Source organism: Lampetra fluviatilis, chromosome 33 (assembly GCF_964198595.1).
Source record: "Lampetra fluviatilis chromosome 33, kcLamFluv1.1, whole genome shotgun sequence".
Classification (NCBI taxonomy): domain Eukaryota; kingdom Metazoa; phylum Chordata; class Hyperoartia; order Petromyzontiformes; family Petromyzontidae; genus Lampetra; species Lampetra fluviatilis.
In genome coordinates, this window is record NC_136307.1 from 7,175,918 (window position 1) to 7,197,739 (window position 21,822).

Genomic DNA, 21,822 nt, shown 5'->3' on the forward strand with positions numbered 1-21,822 from the left:
GAATAACACGAAATTCAGAGCGAAGCAGAGCAAACTCCGTTAACTTTGCACCGATATTGATATCCCAAAGAATGCTATATTTAATATCCAGAGAAAGAGAAAACGAATAAGTTAATTATTTTTCACAGGTAGGAGCTCAGTGTTGACATAGCAAAGTGCTTTCATAATACACTTTACAGCAGGTCCCTGCAATATAATTAACAGAATGATCACACTCCCTGCACATATCCCCCGAAAAATGGGTTGTAAGTGTGATTGGTGCTCCAAAGATTGTGCCACATGTCGATCTTGGGACGAGCGCTCTTTCTCACAAGCATCAGCCTCGTTGGCAAATGCTCATTCACACCAACGCTAATGCGGCAATTTATCTTATACTCTTGCGCCATCATGTTGGCGGGGGAGAAAACGCGCAGTGTGAAGCTTTGTGCATTCACGTTGCCGCAGCGCAGTTTTCATTATGGCAACAAAAATAACCCAATAGAAAGTTTGGTGATGTTCGTAATGGCTTAATTGAAAGGAAATTAGGATGCTATAATTAACGTAGTTAGCTTTGTTTCAGAGCTGCTCTGCAGGGGTTGGGGTGTGTGCTGGTTTACAAGGGATATTGCGTTCGATTTCCTCAAAGTGCCCCTGAAGGCTGATAGATTATACATAATTTTCTTTCGGAGATTACGCAAAGCCCCTTAACTGCATAATTGTTTTATATTATCATATAATGATTTTAAAAGGCCACTCTTTCTTTTACTTGTCGAGGTTTGCATCAGCTTGCTTGTCAACTCATTGTAAAAAAATAATTCCAGCTGTCATGTTAATAGACAAAGTGTGTTGGGCTTGGTGTGGCTGTGAATGTCAAATGTCTCCTTACTCAAGCATACAATGGAACGGCATTCATCTTTGCTGGTTGCCTAAAGTTGGTGATGGAAATTCCATTTTCTCCTGGCGGGGGCCAATGGTTATATAGGAGGACCACTGTTGATTCCTGTACAGAGTGGAACTCATTTTAGTTAAATATTGACTTAAAGCTTTCGTGACTGCAGGAATTCATATTCTTGGGTCTTTCGGTCAAGTCACGTAGATAGGTTTCTTCGAACCTATCTACGTGACTTTACGAAAGAACCAAGAATATAATTTTAGTTACTCTGGAGGCATGATCACGGAGCTCTGCTGTTATTTATATAATTTTAATATTTTTTGGCCACTTGACACCGTGGCTAGAGCACGCATCTCACAATCACAGTTTTGAATAAAGATTACATTTAGGAAGTTTTTGAAAGGGATCTCAGAAGTTGTTCTGTGATATCTTCTTCTGCAGGATGTTACTTTAACATGTCGTAGTTTTTAACTATCTCTCTAGAATTACGAACATTTCCTTGATCTCAAAATGTCAATGAATTTGGTGGAAATGTATTTAATGGCAGGAAAGGGATTGATGAAATTATCATTCTTATACATATATTTGCAGCCCTTTGCTAATCCACTGCTGGATGAAGACCTCCAACACTGTCAATCATGGGGGTTGTTTGACCATGCATACTTCATCATGCTGGTTAGTGCTGGTCAGTAAAGGGCTTAGAGAGTGGTGGGGAGTGCCCAGTACTGATCACTGATATTTGGCATGACTGGGAATCAAATGCAGGTCGCCGGGTTCAACAGTAATCTTCTTCGGCGAATGTGGAATTTTTTAACACTGGCTCACGAGGGCCGGTGGACAAGGCTGCTGATTGTCGCCCGATGCTCGCTTGAGCAGGGAGATGCTCAGACGTCGTTTGTTGCATTTTGGCCACTCGGCGCTCGGTCCTTAGCGAGGTTCTCCTTTCCCAATGGCCTCCTTCCCGCCGCACCCCCACAGGGAACTCCGAGGATGTCGAAGGTGACGAAGATGGGGAAGGCAGCCAAGGCCATGAAGAAGGTGGACCACAATAAGACTATCCGCACAATCATCCGTGCCGGCCAGGCCATTCCTGGGCCACCACTGGGACCAATTCTGGGACAGGTGAGGTGCGGTCGCATAGCAAGCTTGTCCGTTCATGAACGTGAAGTTTCGAGGAATCTCACTAGATCGTTGATACTCACGATCGCCCAGCAAATTTGTTGTGTAGAGGTGTATTTTTGTCTTCTTTTCTCGAATTTCTGATGCGATGCTCACCGCCGTGCTGTTCTGTAGGAAACTGTCACTGAAGCGATAAGCTCTCCCATGCGTTTTCGGGTCGTACTGTGTGTCGTTCGGCACGATGTCTGACGATTTGCTGTACGTGCTGGGAGCTTCTTCAGAACGGAATAGTTCGCGGAATATTCAGTTCCCTGGAGAAGCAGCACAAACGTGAAAAACTACGTAACTTGTGTCTCTCGTCCTATTTACGCTACCAGATCCGGGTCATGTACAGAGGGGGGGCACCGATGTGGTCGCTCATTTAAGTCGAGAGGCGTTCTATTTCAATTCTGATATTGTCACATCCCTTCACAGTGAGCAGTTGTTTGTATGTGTGTATGTTGAGCTTCTTTTGCAACGTACGTAGCCAACCTTGCTAATCGGAGGTCTGGAGAAAGGACAATACGTTTTAAATCGAGATTTCAAAGTGCATAGCTCCAGTGGCTTCCTAATATCGGAAGAGTGTTCCAGACGGCCGTAGAAGCGCACCTGAAGCACGCGATGCAGTGACTATTTTTGTTCAATGTTGCGAGGTTGACCAGAGTTTGCGTGATGGTTTATGCACATTGATGAGATCAGCAAGGTATTGTAGTTAATTTGTTGCAAGCACTTTGAATGTAATAAGTGCAACCTTATGTATTTGTTCAGCAATCAGAAGCCAATACAGCAACCGGAAACCAATGTTATTGAGATAGGTAGAACAACTGTTTGCACAATTTGACAAAATCCAGGTCTACCTGCTGTGAAGTGTCAAGTGATGTGATGCAGCTACATATCACTAACATTCCTTTCCTTTATTAACGCTGTTCCTTGCTGTTTGCACAATTTGACAAAATCCAGGTCTACCTGCTGTGAAGTGTCAAGTGATGTGATGCAGCTACATATCACTAACATTCCTTTCCTTTATTAACGCTGTTCCTTGCGCCCCCCCGTGGTGCTGTTGATCCTGCATAATGCATGGGCATAATGGGACTTTGAAACCCCTCCGCCCACCTCCTATGCATTGCCCATTGGTATGCTAAATTCCTCTTCATATGCACATTCTTTTGTTAAGGCGCTCCTCCTCGCTACACCTATATAAGCTCCTAGCTTGATAATGTTCTCATTCTTCGCCTGAGGACGGCTGCTTGCGTTGTGGCCGAAACGTCGTGAGAATTGTTTTATTATGTTTTATTTTTATTATTTTATTACTTCCCTTCTGCGTGACTTTACCGAAAGAACCAAGAGGATGATGTTAGATGTTTCCAGTTTTGTCAAAAATTTACAACAACCCAGAAATGAATGTTTTCGTTTACTTCTGCATTTCAGGAACACTGAACGCTAAACTCTCTGACGCCATTGTTTCCCTGATTAATTAATTTGTTGCCTCAACTGATGTGAACGATTGATTGGGTAAATGGTTAACGAGCGTGTGGGTGGCGGAAGTGATGTGAGTGGCAGTAGGTTGGGGGGTGGTGGTGCTAGGAGGGGAGTGCATTGTTGCGTCTGTCAGGCACACGTGATAATGCTGGCAATAGATTGAATGTGAATCATAACATCGGGTAAACCTCTTTGTGTGACCACAATACATGGTTTGCAAATGCTTCGCGGCTGCCTCGGTCTACGTCGATGCAGCCCACATCCATCCTCCTCCCTCATTGTCTGTCCTCGTTTGTCACAGACATTCTTATTTGTCTGCACATCTCCCCAGCTGTCTCTCTTTCTGACCTGTTGTGCCCCTGTATTTATGTGTGTACTTTGAACTTTCGCACCGTACGTAGCCAACCGGGCTAATCGGAGGTGCGGGAAACACTGTGGCCGACACACTGAGTTTATTTGAATATGTTTACGCTTCCCATGAAGGATGAAAGTGATGAAGAATTTTCTCTGTCTGACAGGTGTGGGCGGGGGGGGGGGGTGCAGTCGGGAGAGGCCAACCCTTTGAACTTAGCCTCGAGAAAACTGGCCATTTGATCAAAGCAAAATTTGGCGATTCAAATATAGCGCTAAGAAGGGATTTATTTGCCTTGCGTTGACGTCATTACCTGTGACACTGCGAGTACTTCACATAGCGTGTGACGTCATCACGTTGTGTGGCTTTGAACGTAAAGTTATTATCCTTAATTAAATGCTGATGAGAAACGCTTTTTTTAAAGCATTACAGAAGCACGCATAGGTATTATCTTTCTTCCTAGTTTAATATGTATCTTACCTCATGTTAAATTAATTGACCTACGGACCATTAGTTTTATGTTTACCGTTGAAGTATTGTCAGGGAAATGTCACAGTTTTGTCCCATCAGCTGACACGGCCAGTGGTGGTGGCTCTTGCCTCCAGCCTCTGAGGGAATGGGGTCAGCACAAGCTCCGCCTGGGGTTATTAGTCACAGCTGATGCGTTACAGGTGCTTTAATTGATAATTGGAATGCAGAGACCGCGTGTAATGCTCCCGAAGCTGGGCTCCGATCCAGGCCCCTTCCCCTGGGACACGGCATGAACTTAATGCTGCCATCTGCTAGGGAAGCGTTAATGAAGCTATCCTCGTGGCATTCCAATCATTCAACAAAACTACCTGCACGCATTATTGGAAACTAGACAACTAGACGTGGCATCTGTTAACTCACCCCACAGCCTCCTCAACCAGCAGCTACCAGCAGCGACCACGGCCTAAGGACCTCATTTCGCAGGAGCAGAGGTGTGGAACCTACGATAACATGGCTTCCATGCATGGGGCACACGGCTTCATTTTGCACGGCCTGCGACTTTCTTTCAGACAGCCTGCGTTCACGTGAAGCTTCCCGCTCTCGAAACTACCCACGAACAGAATCGTGCATTTAGAATCAACGTGCGTTTGGAGTATTTGGCTGCTATACATTTCCACGTGATAAGCCACTTGGTTGAGCTACCGTTTGTGACCAGGTCGCTTCTGAAAAAGAGCTACATAGCTCAGTGGCCTTTGCCTGGTAAAAACAATTTTTGGTCGTTTAAATAAGTCATAGCAAGCACTTTAGCTGCACTAATTGGGTATGAGAGGGAAATACTTCCAAACTGACAATTATCTGTTTCTAACTTTAGCGCATGCTGACGCTTTGGTTACTGTGAGAGCCACGCACGTTATTTTACGCGATAGTCGGTAACGCTGAGGTTCGCGTTCACGCAGGGCCCATACACCGCCTAAACCTCCCAAACTCCAGTCCTTGACCCGCCACAATCATCTTTTTCACATTTGCCGGTCTTCAAAGTTATAATACGTATTTAGGTAGTTACACACTGCATTGCTAAATAATAGCCGCGCATGAATGCATAGAGAGTTCTGATTCAAATTAAGAGTGCTGTACATTACACGGGAAACACAAGTACATAAATACACACACAAGATATCCATCTTAATTTGAATCTGCGCTCTCTCCGCTACGTCATTTGCAGTACGATTAGCAATCATCATGCACGTGCAGCGTGTAACAACTTAATTAGTATTTGAACGGAGAGGAAGGGTGAGCTTGGGAAGGGGGTGGCAGACAGGGGAGAGAAGCAAATGACCGGAGTATTCCTGCCCAAGGCGGCATCGCCATGATCCATGGCTCCCAGACAGCGCGTGGTATTTAAGTCACGCCACGAAGTGCAATCGGGAAGGCGGGGAGAGTGGATGAGCGACAGGAATACTCGCCCCTCGGAAACGAGGCAGCGCTACTTTACCGTGAAAAATTCCAGAACGTGGTGGAGGAAAAGCGAGAATAAGTACGGCGAGTAAATAATAAAAAGCGACGGACCAAATCGCAGAATACGCAGCAACAGAAATGCACAGTGAAAAATTGCGCTGGGGAAGAAAACAAAATAAAACCGATCTCGCCCTTAAAATTTTAAGTCGCGATCCGCACCCCCATAAATTGTGCTCGTTGCAACGGGTAACAGGCATTGAGAAGATGTCACGTAACAGTAAGAATAATAATAAGCCAGTGCTTAATAAAGCGCTCGGCTCTTCAGACTGCCTGCTCAGAGTCATAAGCATGACTCTAAGCCGCGGCGTCGCCAGATAATATATGAGCCACCGCAGGCTTTGCCAACGAAGGATGGGGGGGGGGTGGAACCGACGGGTATTTTGCAGAGCCGGGGGAGCAAAGCGCCGAGAAGTCATTCTGGCTTGGGGCCCATTCCACTCGCCGTGAAATTCATGACGGCGCCTACGCTCGCTAAATTATGAAGGGCGCTGAAGTTTATTACGAAAGTGGATGCGACGCACTGACATCCGCACGGAGCGATTTGTTTCGTGTTTTGTTCTATTTTTTTTATGCAAGGCACGGTCTTGTTATTCACGGTGCATTTCGTGTTGCGCACGTGTGCAAAGGGAGAGTGTTTATGTAAATACCGCACTGTATTAGACTCCATTCCCGTGGCATTTTTCAGGGGCCAGCCCCCCCCCTCACCGTTCCCTACTGCACAAAAGTCTGGGATTGTCTTTATAGGAACTGCCAGATTCACTTTGTTAAGCATCACGCAGTGAAAAACAGACCACTTAGCACTACAGCTCGACCACCTGGCTCTACCGCTCGACTATCCGGCACTACTGTTAGACCACCCAGCACCTCCGCTAGACCACCCGGTACTACCCCTAGACGACCCGTGACTACAGCTAGACGACCCTTCACTACGACTAGGGGAATGGGGGGGGGAATGGGGGGGGGGGGGAATGGGGGGGGGGGAATGGGGGGGGGAATGGGGGGGGGGGAATGGGGGGGGGAATGGGGGGGGGAATGGGGGGGGGGGGAATGGGGGGGGGAATGGGGGGGGGAATGGGGGGGGGAATGGGGGGGGGGGAATGGGGGGGGGGGGAATGCCCCCCATCCAGAAGTGGCTTGGCAAGAGACCACGAGGGTGAGGATGAGCCGCCGCCCGTGTGCGAGGTGCCGTGACGCCACGCGCAGACACGCGCAGCCCCTCAAGGCGCCGATGCCGCCGCCGCCGAAGCGAATGCACCACACGAGCTATAAAAAACATGGGGAGCGACGGACCCGTCTCGTCGGGTTAGCAACTTACATAACGTCAGTGTTTGGTTAATAATACATAATTGCAGGCTCTGTTGGCGTCACGCTAGATTTGTTTTTATTTGTCAATTATACAAGCCTCGGTGTTTTCCCGATTGCCTGGGCGCGTGCGCATGCAGACGTGTCAAGTGACGCAGTGAACACACTCGTTGATTCGCAACAAACATTGGGGGGGGGGGTCATCATCCCACAGTTCACACAGGCCCCCACCCCCCCACCCACTCCCCATCACCGTTCGCGCTCATGAATGAGGTTTGCCTAAAATTGTATTCTGTTTTTCAAATCTTTTTTGACCACCCTCGCTGTGACATCTGCTGCACTTGTGCGTAGTGTGTGTGTGTGTTTCGGAGACTGAGCGAGGAGCGGTAGTTGTAGTGGTTATTTGGGTCTGGTTCAGTGTGTAAACATCATTACCGAGGAGGCAAAGGCGGCCGAGCGTGGTATTGGTCACCCACCCCTTTGCGTGCCATGCCGGCCTTAATAGGTGCTCGCAAACAGCACTCGCGCTAATAGTCTGTTGAAGGTTATGCGAGGGGGATATTTTTTTTTGTTATATATTATACTTTTACGGTTTGGAGTCTATTAGCCAGCAGTTGGCCCCAAGTCTGGATTCTGGATTACATTCCATGGCTGCCTGCACAGTGAAGGGAAGATAAGGGTTCTCCCCTCCTTTTAGTTATTTATTCACTCGCCCCCCCCCCCCGTTGGTATTTTTATTTATTCATTTATCATCTAAGAATTCACACGACTGCAGTGAAATTCCTGGGAGGAACATTTCACATGGAGGCACCATTAATAGCTCAGGACGACACGCGCGCACACACACACACAAACACACACAAACACACACACACACAAACACACACACACAAACAAACACACACAAACACACACAAACACACACAACACACACACACACACACAAACACACACACACAAACACACACAGACACACACACACACACACAAACACACACACACAAACAAACACACACAAACACACACAAACACACACACACAAACACACAACACACACACAAACACACACACACAAACACACACAGACACACACACACAAACACACACACACAAACACACACACACAAACACACACACACAAACACACACACACAAACACACACACATACATACAAACATACACACAAACACACGCACACAAACACACACACAAACACACGCACACAAACACACACACACACACACACAAACACACACACTCAAACACACACACACACAAACACACACACAAACACACACACACACAAACACACACAAACACACGCACGTGGCATGCCGTGACACGCACGTGTACATACATCCAAACAAAGACAAAGATCACCCATATAGCCTTTACCAGACTGTTAGGTCGAGTGCTGTGAAGGCCGGCGCGGTGGACGACGGGGTGGGTGACCAGCACCACACCCGACTGCCTTTGTCTCCCCAGTGGTGATGTTTATACACCAGGGGGGGGGGGGGGTGGGGGCACTATCATCAATGTTAGCCGTGAGCAGGAATCAAATTCTGGTCGCCTTGTTTATAACCGAGTGCTCTAACCACTGTGGCACTGCCAAACACACACAACGAAGACAAACATCCCCAGTATAGCCCAGAAAAGCTAACGAGGCAAGTGCTGTTAGTGAGCACACTCGCACTCTCACTCGTTCACAATATGTAGTAACAATTATACAGCCATGTATACTCCCTCGGTGGGAGGCTAAATGCCTTTTGTTACCTCCCCTACCACCTCCCCATGCTCCCTTGTGGAGCTGCCTCTAGCAATGACAGGATGCATATGGTCGGCATCACACAGCCATTACTGCTCACCACCACCACAATCACCACCACCACCATGACGATACTGCTAACATCATCACGATCATGATCATCACTACCACCATCACCGCGACGATCACCACTATTACCACATCACACCACCATGATAACTGCAACCATCACCACCATCAGCACCAACACAACCATCATCACTGCCACGGCCACTGGCACCACCATCAACACCTCCACTGCCACCAAAAACAATGACAAAGATCTCCCGTATAGCCTTAACAGGCCGTTGGGGCAAGTGCTGTTAGCGAGCACCTGTGAAGGTCGGCACAGCACACGAGGGGGTTGGTGGCCAGCACCACACCCGGCCGCCTTTGTCTCCCGAGTGGCGATGTTTACTACACACCGCACCAGGTACTCATTTGAGGCTTATTCAACCTAGGGGAGGCGTTGGCCGTGTGCGGGAATCGAACTCGGGGCACCAGGTTTGTCATGCAACACGCCAACCCTTATGCTACCGCTCCCTACCACCACCACCACCATCCCCACCGCCACCCTTGCTGTTCTATGTTCAGCAGTAGCAGCAGCAGTAGCCTCATTTGACATGCATTAGGTATTTCCAATTCATCTCAATCCAAATTTTCATTCTCGGAGAAAGAACAAAAAATGCGGTGATGTACGGTGATGTACCAGGAAGGCAATCATTCCTCGAGCAAGCTGCCTTCAGTTGCCCATTACCCTCGGTACATTCTCACACTTTTTTGAAACACAGCGCTTTCATACACAGACTATGCTTACATTCGTGGGATGCGAGATTTACGGATATACACGTATGAAAGGTCAAGGTGCAGCCCTGCAATTGCTTGCGTAGACCACTGCTAAGCGAGCCATAGAGATCACCTCTTGAGGGTATTTGGCCGATTTTTCCATGCTGCCGAGGTTTCTTGCGCGCGTGCGTGGGTGTGTGCATGCGCGTGAACATGTACATGCAGTGGTGCAGCGAACACGACAACACGAGTTCGATTCCTGCTCATGGCTACCCTGACGATTATTTGAACCGGTACTGGGCTTCCCCTAGATCGACTCAGAATTAAATAAGTACCTGGTGCAGTGTTTAAACATCAACACTGGAGATACAAAGGTGTGCCAGGCATGGTTCTGACCATCCCAACCCCCTTGTGTGCTGTATCGGCCTTCATAGGTGCTTACAAACAGCACTTGCCCCAACAGTCTGTTAAGGCTATATGGGGGGACCTTTGTCTTTGTGTGTATACATTATTCTTTTTTTTACTATTTCCAAATCACCCGAAATGCACCCGAGATCTCGTCAGACCTTGCAAGCTAGCAGCGTTGAGCCTGGTTAGCGCTTGGGTTGGTGGCTTCTCGACTGTGGTCATCGTTGGCCATCAGGAGCAGCAGACAGCACGGCGAAATCCAGTCTTTGATTGCATGTGCCTCTACGCGCTCCCCGCATGGTGAAAAATTAATCGCACACCCCCAACAAACCCCGCGCGGCATCCGGGAAGCCTTCATTCAGCAGTGGATTGACGAATTGGGCTGTAGACACGTGCATCATTTTCTTTGCTTTGTTGGGGGATGCGGTTGTGTTGAGATGCCCCGTAAATCGAAATTGCGGTGCAGTGGGGCTGTCTTTTGGTTTGTGCTCTTGAGCTTTCATTTGTCCGTCGGTCCGTCCATCCGCCCGCCCGCCCGTCCGCCCGTGTGTGAGCGAGCGAGTTTCCAGCTTCGTTAGTGCGTTAAGAGCGACGACGTTCCACCCAGCTGTGCTCTTCTTTCTCTGCAACAGCCGCGCGCGGCGGCCGACTGCGCTGATCAAAGGGAATGTTTGAGCGTTTGATTGCAGCCTCCTCGCTTCCTCAATACCGCGTGTCCGGTTAAAAATTAAATACACACCACCATCACTGCCACCACCATCACCACCATCACCACTTCTAATCACATCCACTCTCAATGACCACCACCGTCACCGCCACCACCATCACCACTACTAATCACATCCACTTTCACTGACCACCACCATCACCCCCACCACCATCACCCACACCACCATCACTCACACCACCATCACCACTACTAATCACATCCACTCTCACTGACAACCATCACCACCACCAGGACTCATCACATCCACTCTCACTCATCACATCCACTCTCACTCACCACCACCATCACCGCTACCAACATCACTGCCACCACCATCACCACCACCGCTCATCATAACTACTCTCACTCGCCACCACCATCGCCCCCATCACCACCACCACTGATCACATCCACTGTTACTGACCACCACCATCACTGCCACCACCATCACCAACACCACCAGCATTCATCACATGCACTCTCACTCACCAACAACAACAACCGCCATTCGCCACTAAGGGGAGGTGACATCACCACGACGCTTGTGCCAGGCTATGTGCACGTTGAGGCCACGTGAAGTGTCGAACGCCCACTGGCAGGAGGTCACCACTCATCACAACTACCCTCACTCACCACCACCATCACTGCCGCCACGATCACTGCCACCACCAACACCACCAGCACCAACAGGCAGGCAGTGACGAGCACTCGAAATTCATCTTTATTTTTTATTACCTTTTTTAAATACTTATTATGTACACGTACGCTATGTACAATATTACAAGACCCCATACGACAGATCTGCATGCACACACGTTTGTGTAAAATATATTAAAATATTTATAATATTAAACCTTGCACAAAATCAACGTTAAATTCCGATGTGTTTTTTACATAGATGTAATCTTTAACGAGAACTGCTGACACTATGAGGTGGGGGGATGCATTTGAAATTAAATAACAGTTTCACAGTTTGTTACCATAATGCAAAAAGTGGAAACGAGTAACAATTCAGGTTTTAGCGCATTGGATTTGCAGCCAGTATTATAAGGGATTCGTCATAGATTTATTTGGGTTAGGCCATGTCATCATCTGGCCAAATCTCCCGCCATAAGACCCCTCCACTACCTGACACAACCGGACACGTGTACAGTACAAACATCTAAGAGCGCGCCATTCATTATTGTTTCAGTTGAAGAACACATTCCCACTAGCAGAATTAGTCTGTGAATCGTCACGATTGTCGTATTGGTTGTGAATGTAGCGGCCTCGAGTGGCTTGAGTTGGTCTCGCTACGAAACCGAACGCGATCCAATGGAAGAGCATTGATTATGACGCACGTGATTCAACGTGTGCGTCGTGAGTATAAGAATCTGTATTAGTTGATCATGATAGAGCGATCCCTTCGGTGTGGCCACACTCTGCGTTGGGAAGCACCACACACGGATTAAACTCAACTTGACACCTACACGTTGCTCCGCCCACTTGAGAAGTCGACCAGTGGGACGGCCTCACGCGCTGGCGAGCAGCCGCCGAGATGACTATGATTGATTAATGGTGACTTATGATTGGCAGGGCTCAGGTTAATTAGGTCAGACGGTTTTCCAGCCTGAATTTGCTCGTTATAATCAGGAGCGGTGATTAGGGGAGGTAGTTATCGTGCTGTCTGTGTTTAAATTGCGAAGGACATCACTGGGGTGAATCGGATTCCTCTGCGATTTTCTGGTTCGCCCTCTAATTCAAGACTCATTATTCTCACACTGCAGAGAATGGAAGCACCTCTTGTGGCTGCAGGCGTGACGTGAGCGCGTTACACACAACATGTATGCATGAATTAAACATTCTATGCGGGTATACTGAGCTTGGGAATCAATGTTCATTGATGAATTGTTGCACTGTCTATTCGACAACCATATCTGTATGAGGTCTGCGGTCGTTCTTATTTTTGAATGCTATTGTGTAAGTAAACGTAAAATAAAATCAGCAGTGGCCAAGTGGTTGGCACACTGGGCTGTTCACCTTACGACCTTGTTTAAATTCCTGGCCACTGCTGATATCAATGATGAGCGATATCTGAACTCAAACTAAACTACAGTATATTTATTTTACCATGTCAGGCCTACTGAGCTATACAGCTCTTTTTCAGAAGCGACCTGGCCACAATTGATAGCTCACCGAAGCGGCTTATCACGTGGAAACGTATAGCAGCCAAATACTCCAAACGCACATTGATTCTAAATGTGGAGGGAAAAACCGGAGGACCCGGAGAAAAATCCCAGCAACCACGGGGAGAGAGAGAGACATGCAAACTCCAAATATACAGGCGTCGTCAGGATCAGGCACAAACTCACGACCTCCTGTGTACCAGGCGAAGTAGTTAACATATCGTCACCGAATTGAACTGGTCCTTGGTGCCGTACAGTTACACTACCCACATGATGACTGACGCGGCGTGGGGAGGCCTTCATCCAAGAAGTGTGAGTTGATACAGTGGCTTGACGTGAATGATTTGGAACCAGGACATCATCACAATCATCATCTTCTTCGTCATCGATTTTTGTTTACCCGGGAGAGCCTCACCGTCACAGAATGTTAATGTCACTAGACATCACCAACACTACAAACATGATCATCATTTACTTTATCCCTAATAGCCTCGCTGAGTGTCAAGACTTGGTAGTTTATCATTAGTTAATTAATTTTACGAGACGTAACAATCAGTATAATCATCTTCAGTATCTTAATTATTTTATATTTACTCAGGAAAGCCTCACCGAGTCGCAAGACCCTCTCTCAGTAGGCTCCCATGCTGAGATTCTCTCACCAATGCGCCCTGTCCATCGGGTATTTCTGTGGAGCGTTCCGTTATCTGTCTGACCTTGCACTGAATTTCTTTCTCTCTTTGCGAAGCAGAATTGATTTGATTTCGTGAGCCATGTGGCGGCGAAGGCACAGCAATAACTATGCGTGTCATGATTCACCACCACCCACCCTTCCCACCAGGGCTTTTGATGAATTATCACAATTTGCTAGTTGCAAATGTCTTTTTTGTCTCATCTACGAAGTTTTGTTTATGCCATTTGCCCAGAAGTCACGCGAGTGCGTTGCTTGCAAGAATCGTAAATTTTCGACTCTCATACGCGCTATTCGGCGCGTCCGTCGCGAGCGTAAGAATCTGTTTTTAATTTAAGTTCCGTTAGTTGCTTGGTAATGGCGTAATTGGCGGAGCAACTTGAAGGGAAGTGGGGGTGTGGGAGGTTTCGTTGCCGCGATTCCCAAGCGACGCAAAGCGACTGATTGCGGGCGGCGGTTTAGGAACCCGAGCCGTGATCGGGATATTGGGAGGAGTCGCGTACACGAGCACACACACCCGGCCGCTGACGCACTCGCTCACCCAACCACACACTCCCTCACTCAGTCACACACCCACCCGCTGACCCACTCACCCACCCACCCGCCGACCCACTCACCCACCCACCCACTCCCTCGCTCAGTCACTTACCCACCTGCCCATCCATCCCCCTCCTCGCTCACTCACTAACTAACCTATTGCTTCTCTTATTCACCCACTCACCTACCCACGCGGATACTCACTTGCACGCTCACTATATAATTCACTCGCTAGGTCATTCACTTGCTAACTTATCCACCCGCTAATTCGCTCGCTCGCTAGCTTACCTGCTCGCTAAATCACTTGCGGCAAGGGGAGAATGCCATTATTTTTGCTCGGTGCTAATGAGCCGTTTGCTAATTAATAACTCAGGAGGCGGAGTCTTTCTGGGCAGAGGGATTTTTTTAAAGTCTGGTTTGCTGCGTGCAGCCTTCTGATGTGGAGATTTTTCCTTGTAAATGCGTACACTCGTTCTCTGTTTCTGTATATATATATTTTTTTTACCCTAAACATTTTGTTGGAGGGCAAAAATTGGTCCGGCAGACTTTTCACTGAAAAGTAAAGAAAAATAAATATATGAAATGCATTACCGACTACTTCTGACAACCACTGTTTGACCTTCGCCCCTGGCTGATGGAACGTAATGGCCTATACATTTTTTTTTGGACACGCCAAAAATCGCTCGCGTAATCCCGGGTGAGAGCGATGGAGTCGACGCGACGAATCTCGCCGCTGCTGTGTGCTTTTTCTTTCCACGCGTTGCTGACGCACGCACACACACACATAGACAAAGGCAAAGATCCCCCTGTGTAGCCTTAACAGTCTGTTGGGGAAAGTACTGTTAGCGAGCACCTATTAAGGACGGCACGGCACATGACGGGGTGGGTGGCCAGCACCGCGCCCGGCCGCCTTTGTCTCCCTAGCGGCGATGTTAAATACACACCGCACCAGGTACTCGTTTGAGGCTGAGTCGACCTAGGGGAGGCCCAGGTCCGGTTCAGATAATTGTCACCGGTGTTTGCCGTGAGCGGGAATAGAACTCGGGTCACCGGGTTTGTAGAAGAGCGCAATAACCGCTACACTACGTCTCCCCACATTCACACACACGCGTGCAACTGTTGAAAATCCCCCTCGCTGAAATTGAGAAAACAACCCTTAACACGCAACAACAACAACGATGACAGCTCACGGCAAGATTTGCGTAATTTCCGGCGGCGTTAGCAGCCAAAGCTGTTTTGTTTTGTGTTATTTATGTAATCGAAGAGAAAAATATACACTAAGACTAGAAAACATTCTAACTTGAGTCATGAATGCAATCAAAGTTGGTCCCAATAGTCGTTTTGTTGAGAAGGGTCGTGACTCGGGGTGAGTGTCCGTTGTCTGGCGGAGTGTGTTTCCGGTGTGTGTGTGTGGGAGACGAGCGAAGTGAGACCTTATATTCTTAGATTTTTTCGGTAAAGTCACGTAGGTAAAAAATTGTGACGGTTCCACCTGAAGACGGAGGCTTGTGTTGCTTCCGAAACGTCGTGAATTTTTTATTTTTATTTTACTTTTATTAATTTAAATTTTTTACCTACGTGACTTTACCGAAAAAACCTAAGAATAAGAATCCTTGCAGTCACGAAAGCTTTAAATCTAGTGAGACCTCGCTTATCCTCGAAGACGGCGCTCAAATTCAGCTCTAATCGGTCAGCGACCTACTTGCTCTGCTGCCCTCCTCGCTGCCCCCCCCCCCCCACCTGGCAGGGAGGTACACAGTAGTGAATTCAATTCACCTCCCACCCGCACAGCGATTTTTACATGTCCGGCGGGTCGCGAGCAATGCAAGAATCAAGAATATTTTTTTCTCCTTCGTGTCATTAGTCGATCATTTGCATTAACCAAATGTGTAAATGATTTCTGAGCATAGGAATCTATTTTAATCGATGAATCGATACAGTATGCCTGGTATGCCACGCACACCACGATCTCGCGGTGATCCACCAACCAAAACACCCCGCGCACTAAAACCGACTTTCTGTACTGTCTGCTATTATTGGTACCTCATTGCTCAGCACGGTGGGCGACACTCGCACGTCATTAGCGGCCGCAATCTCCGCGCGATCCACCGACCCCCCCAGAACGAAAGCTCTGGATCACAAACCTGTGTCATCGCCACGACGATAATCACCAGACTCACACGGCACATACCGTTCATCCATCTACGTTATTCAGACTAGCGGCTCATTCTCAAAGTTATACGCCCCCACTTTAAATTCCTCCTGCGCCCGAGTTTATTGACAGTTGGATTATGGGACACACCTTCATAAAATTGTAATGTAAGTGCTGTGCTTGGCAAGTAATGTTCACGGTTTTTTATGATTTTCTTTTTTTGTTTTTGTTTCCGAGACCTGCGGCGCCAGATTTTGATTAACCACGCATCTAAAGGACACAGAACGTCCTTGACAGAAAAAATAAAAAATGGTCCAGGTTCACACACGTACAGCAAAACCCACCCGTCAGAGATTTAACAGACTCTTGGGGCAAGGGCTGTTAGCAAACGCCTATTAAGGACGGCATGGCACAAGAGAGTAGAAAATACCACACCACCTTTGTCTCGCCAGTGCTGATGTTTACACACTGCACCATGTACTCATTTGAGGCTGAGTCGACCTAGAGGAGCCCCTGAATCGGTTCCCATATCCGTCACCAATGTTGGCTTTGAGCGGGGAATCCAACTCGGGTCGCCGGGTTCATAGCGCAGTGCGCTAACCACTGCACTGCCGCTCACAACACACACACATACTCACACATGCACATGAGGAAGAAGAGAGAGATCAATGCTGTAAAAATGTACCCAGCATCCTCTCACTCCGGCGGGAGGGCGGGGGGGAAAGAGCTTCTTTCTGTCACGGAGCGCCGTCGCCACCATGCCTGAAAACCTCGTGCTGGATTTGACACAAACGACCCAGGACAGAGGACAGGGGAGCGGCATGGACAGGGAGGGGGGTGGCTTGGGGACGGTGGAAACGATCGATCTTTTTAATTCGCGCGAGCGCCGCGGGAAGTTAGTCCTCCAGCCACTGTCCGCGGCGCCGCTGCCGCCACCACACGTCGCTTCGTTGCTCATGACACGTCGGCGGGCATGAGCGAGCGGTTCTGCGTCGGGAGGTTCAGCGGAAGCGTCCGCTGGCCCGACGCTTCGGCCACGCCGTCGCCGCGGTGCAGCGAGTTGAAGGAGAACGCGGCGGCGGCGCCGGCGGCGGTGAGCGCGGCATCATCTCCGAGGCAGCTGTTGGGTACCTGCTGGTGAATGTGTGCCACCAGCGGCTCGTGGGACAGCTGGCGGTGCGTCGTCACCAACTGCAGCTCGGCGATGGCGGCGCCGGTGGCCATGTTGCCACCCCCCCCGCAGCCGCCCCCGCCGCCCATGACGAGTGCGGGAGGCAGCTGCTGTTGCTGCTGCGCGCCGTCGGGCACCTGGCGCACAAACTCGAGCAGCGAGCACGTCTTGAGCATGAGTGCCAGGATGTTCTTGCCGATGAAGATGGTGGAGACGCTGGCGCCGGCGTAGAGCACGAGCGTGACTGCACGGACGAACACGGCCACCACGTTGATGGTGATGAGGCTGAGCGCTGGGTAGAGCGTGGTGCCGCGGTCGAGCAGCGAGCCCAGCTCGCTGAGCGACACGCACGGCAGCACCAGCAGCAAGATGTAGCAGTAGAAGAATGTGAGGTTCTCGGCCCAGAGCGGAGGCAGCGACGATGAGGAAGAGGAGGAGGAGAAGGAGGACGAGGAGGAAGAGCCGAACGCGGGGACGGCGGAGCTGCCTCCGGGCGCTGCCGCCCGCGATTCCCAGAGGCCGGCTTGCACGTCGAGCACGTCGAGCAGGTCGAGCGCCACCACGAACACGTGGCTGCGCACCTCCTCCTTGCGCTGCAGCAGCAGGCAGCTCAGCGCCTCGGCCAGCGCCCGCTCGTGGGCGGCGCGTGGCGGCGGCCCCCGAGGCGGCGCGGCGGCCGCCCGGCGGCGCTGCCGCTTGCGGCGCTCGCGGCGACGTTCCGCTGCGGCCGCCTCCTCCTCGGGCGAGGCGGGCGGCAGCTGCGGATCGCCGGACAGCGCGGCATCCTGGGAGCGCGCGCACCGGCCCGCGCTGGACGCCTCGTCGTCTTGGTCCGCCCGGTCGCGGTCGACGGCGCTGCAGCCGTTGCTGTCGACGTTGCTGTCGTCGCGGTCGTCTTCGTCGTCGTCATCGTCGTCTAGCGACGAGGAGCCGTCGGTGTCGAGGCAGTCGAGGCGGTCGACCGCGACGAGGATGACGTAGAGGCCCGGCACGCACACCGACAGGAAGAGCGTGAGCAACTTGCGGCCGAGGCCCGTGTCGTCCGCCACGGCAGATGAGGTGGCAGCGGAGGACGAGGAGGAGGAAGGGGAAGATGGGGAGAGCGTGGAGGCCTCGCCACGATAATTTTGGCAGACGAAGTAGAGCTTTATCTCGAGCACGAAGACATAGAGGAACCAGAGGATGGAGGCGTAGGCTCGGCGTGGCGTGCGAGCCTCGGCACCCACCCACACCGCAACGTAGCTGCACGGTGACACGGGGAGGGGGGGGAGATGCGAGGAGGGGGGGGGAGAAAAAAAGTTGGGTTTTGAGGAAAATGGGGAGAGGAGAAAGAGGAGAGAGAAGGAGTGACACGAGGACATATTGAGGGAAAGCGAGATGGCAATAGAAGGGAGATGGGAAAGAAATAAAAAAATGGGGAGACATTAGATTACTTGGATATTAAACACTGAGACTTCATGTATGGGTGGCTCACAGGGTTCATGATGGTCAAATCAGTGCAATGAACCAGCACTGCTGAGATTTAGCATTTTTATTATAGTTTTAAACCAGTTTTTCACGTCTGAGTTGATAATATAAAAAAAATCTGTTATATAAAAACATCTGTTTATATATGTGTAAAAAAAAACTTTATTTTAGATATATCGTGGCTTAATTCACCTCTGAGGACGAAAAACCTCATAAATATTTCAGACGCGGCACACCACTGTTTACCGAGCGGCACACGGTCAGTTGTTGGGTTATATTGGCGTCTCCCACAGCTGTTCCATAATATGGGTATAATAATGTCCCTCATATTAATGTCCGGCAAGGTTTCACCGAGGCTAATGGACTTTTTTGTTTTTTTCCAGAGTAGTCCTGCATTGGGGACACTTTTACCAATCCCACAAATGAGCATTGTCAGGCAATGGCTGGTGTCGTCGGCGAGAATTCCTGCGTGCCCGCGATGGCGTGACTCGTAAATGAGCGTGATGGCGGGGGGGTCATAATTGACGAAGGGAAAAAAAACCCGTGTAAATAATATTAACAATAACGTTGCAAACTTGAAATGAAAAAACTAAAAAGAGAAGTGAATATTCGCGCCAGGTCCCGATCAAACCGACGCGTTTTTTTCCCACCCTTATCGTCATTCAGGCCGTAACGAGCCGTCGATTTAGGAATTAGCAACGGCCTTTTGTCGCTTGATGAAATGAAAAATGTCGCTGCCGCATGACGGATTTGAGTGAAGGCAGCGTCTGCATTCGCGACACGCATCTCGCGCTTTTTTGAAACGGCGCTCGGGCACCCCAGTTATTATGCAGCCTAACCGCTCCGCGACTGTGATTGACAGTGGCCCGCAGTTGTTTAATCATTCTCCGCGAGTATTTGAGCGCACCGTTAAGTGTCATCGCTAAATGGTTTTAAAAAAAAAACACACAAAACCAGCACAAAAGTGCCACTTGACTGGGTGACATAAGTCAAGGTTGCCGGCCACTCGCCGTGGTGGTGAGCGCCGTGCCGAGCGTTTCCAACGGCGCGCACAGAGACGTGTTCGTGGACTAAAAGCGCTCGGCCTTTTGTCCATTATCCAAAAAGCATCAACAGCTTCTGAAGAACTGCACTGTGGTCCTGTTGTCTTGGTGGTGTTGAGTTGTTTGTTGTTTGAATTGTGATGTTGTTTGATATATTCCACCAACCCCTGGACCTCTGTCGGTTTACTCTTTAAAAATAAGTATATACGCTTATTTTTTTTCCCATTGTGCTATCTGCATCATGCCATGAGCCGAAGATATTTGCCAGCGGGGTGCATCGCTTTGTGTCATAAAACAGCTATGGAAGATGACGAAAACACTGCAGTAGATCTATTTATCCTCACTAGAGGCAGACCATTAATGCCCTGCAAAGAGTGTTCATGGCGCATTGATCAAAGCCTAAATTTACGTCCTGAAAAAGGCCACACTTAAGTGGAAATTCGTGACCAGACTAAGACCACAAACTCGCTCCACTCCAGAACCCAGATTCTCAGCGGTGCTGGCTCAATGCTCTGATCCCTGAGCCACGCGGTGGTCTCACTGTACTGTGACCTCCACCCAGCCAACCCTTGACTCCGTTCACCACCTTGGTAGAGCGTGCACTCGTACCAAACGCAGCAGTGATTTATCCAGCAGAGTGGCGTACGCGTATGAGATGGGGCAACCGAGGAGTATTCCCATTCGGTGCAGGAAGACGTCGTTGGGCTTGCGTTTGAGTGCAGTGGTGTTGTCACCACCAAGGCAAACGCCGGGGGATCAATTTTTGAACAAGGCACAATCCCCCCAAAAAAAACCCGGCTGTCATCTGATTGATGCACTGGCTGTTTGTGATGGGATGTCCGACGGTTTTGAGGCTTTGTTCGTGAGTGATCAAAGAAGGAAAACCGCTCATATGCACAGATTCGCTTTGCGACGTGCATTTGTCCCCATAAAGATTTAATCCACGACGACAATAACAATGGTGCGTTCTAAGTCGGCACAACGAGAGGACGTCACGAGAAGCATGACGCGTGACATAGCAGGATGTCGTCATGCTTAATGACGTCATCACATTGACCGCCAAGGATGATCCATTTTGGGGCTCGGGTTTTTTGGGGCGATAACCCCTTTGATAAATTTTGCTGTGTTTTTTCTACAAAGTCCACATTGGAAACACAAGTTTATACATATTTTCAAATAAATACTTTATATTAAATGATATTTATCGTAGCCTCCGCTTTGACATATGAAACAGACAGAGCTTTTGCATCAACGCTTTCAACCATAGCTGGCGATAGTTGAAAGACTTTCAAAGCGGCCGCGGACCCTGTGGTGAAGAAACTTGTGCCGATGTTCTCCCGAGTACGGCGTCGCCCGTGCAGGATCGTGGGAGTGCTCCTGACCGAAAGAGTTCAGTGCTCCTTACAACGAATGCTTTAAAACTATTTTTTTTATGATAAATTCAAACTCTTTGTCATTGCCCAGGACGCACGCGGCCGCAGCGTGCGTCTCCAAGCCAAGGCAAGAGCTGTATGTCTGTTTGTTTTCCCTTCTGTTTAAGAGCAACACGATGTGATGCGAGGACTGTGCCATTCACGGCAGCAACATTCCACCCCGACCCCCGACCTCCGAGATGCCGCATCGTCAGACTCGATCATTTGACAAGTGGTGGCCTAACCAGAACCTGAAAAAATTAGAGACTTCTCCTCTGTGTCTCGGAACTGCTGAATAAAACATGACGTGGCTAATGCCGGGCCGCAGGGC

General features: G+C 49.4%; 2 protein-coding genes across 5 annotated transcripts in view; one reads left to right on the forward strand and one right to left on the reverse strand.

The window, feature by feature from the left end:
- The window catches only part of MRPL11 (mitochondrial ribosomal protein L11), a 99,124-nt gene that overhangs the window by 2,289 nt on the left and 75,013 nt on the right, over window positions 1-21,822 (forward strand). For all 3 annotated transcript variants that reach the window (XM_078871999.1, XM_078871998.1, XM_078872000.1), the window contains exon 2: window positions 1,850-1,993. In XM_078871999.1, coding sequence (XP_078728125.1) covers window positions 1,862-1,993 — 132 coding nt within the window. In that variant the 5' untranslated portion in view covers window positions 1,850-1,861. The remainder of the gene's footprint in view (window positions 1-1,849; window positions 1,994-21,822) is intronic.
- Window positions 11,571-21,822, reverse strand: part of LOC144944016 (uncharacterized) — a 49,881-nt gene continuing 39,629 nt past the window's right edge. For both annotated transcript variants that reach the window (XM_078871997.1, XM_078871996.1), the window contains exon 3: window positions 11,571-18,811. In XM_078871997.1, the coding sequence (XP_078728123.1) occupies window positions 17,353-18,811 (1,459 nt within the window). In that variant the 3' untranslated portion in view covers window positions 11,571-17,352. The remainder of the gene's footprint in view (window positions 18,812-21,822) is intronic.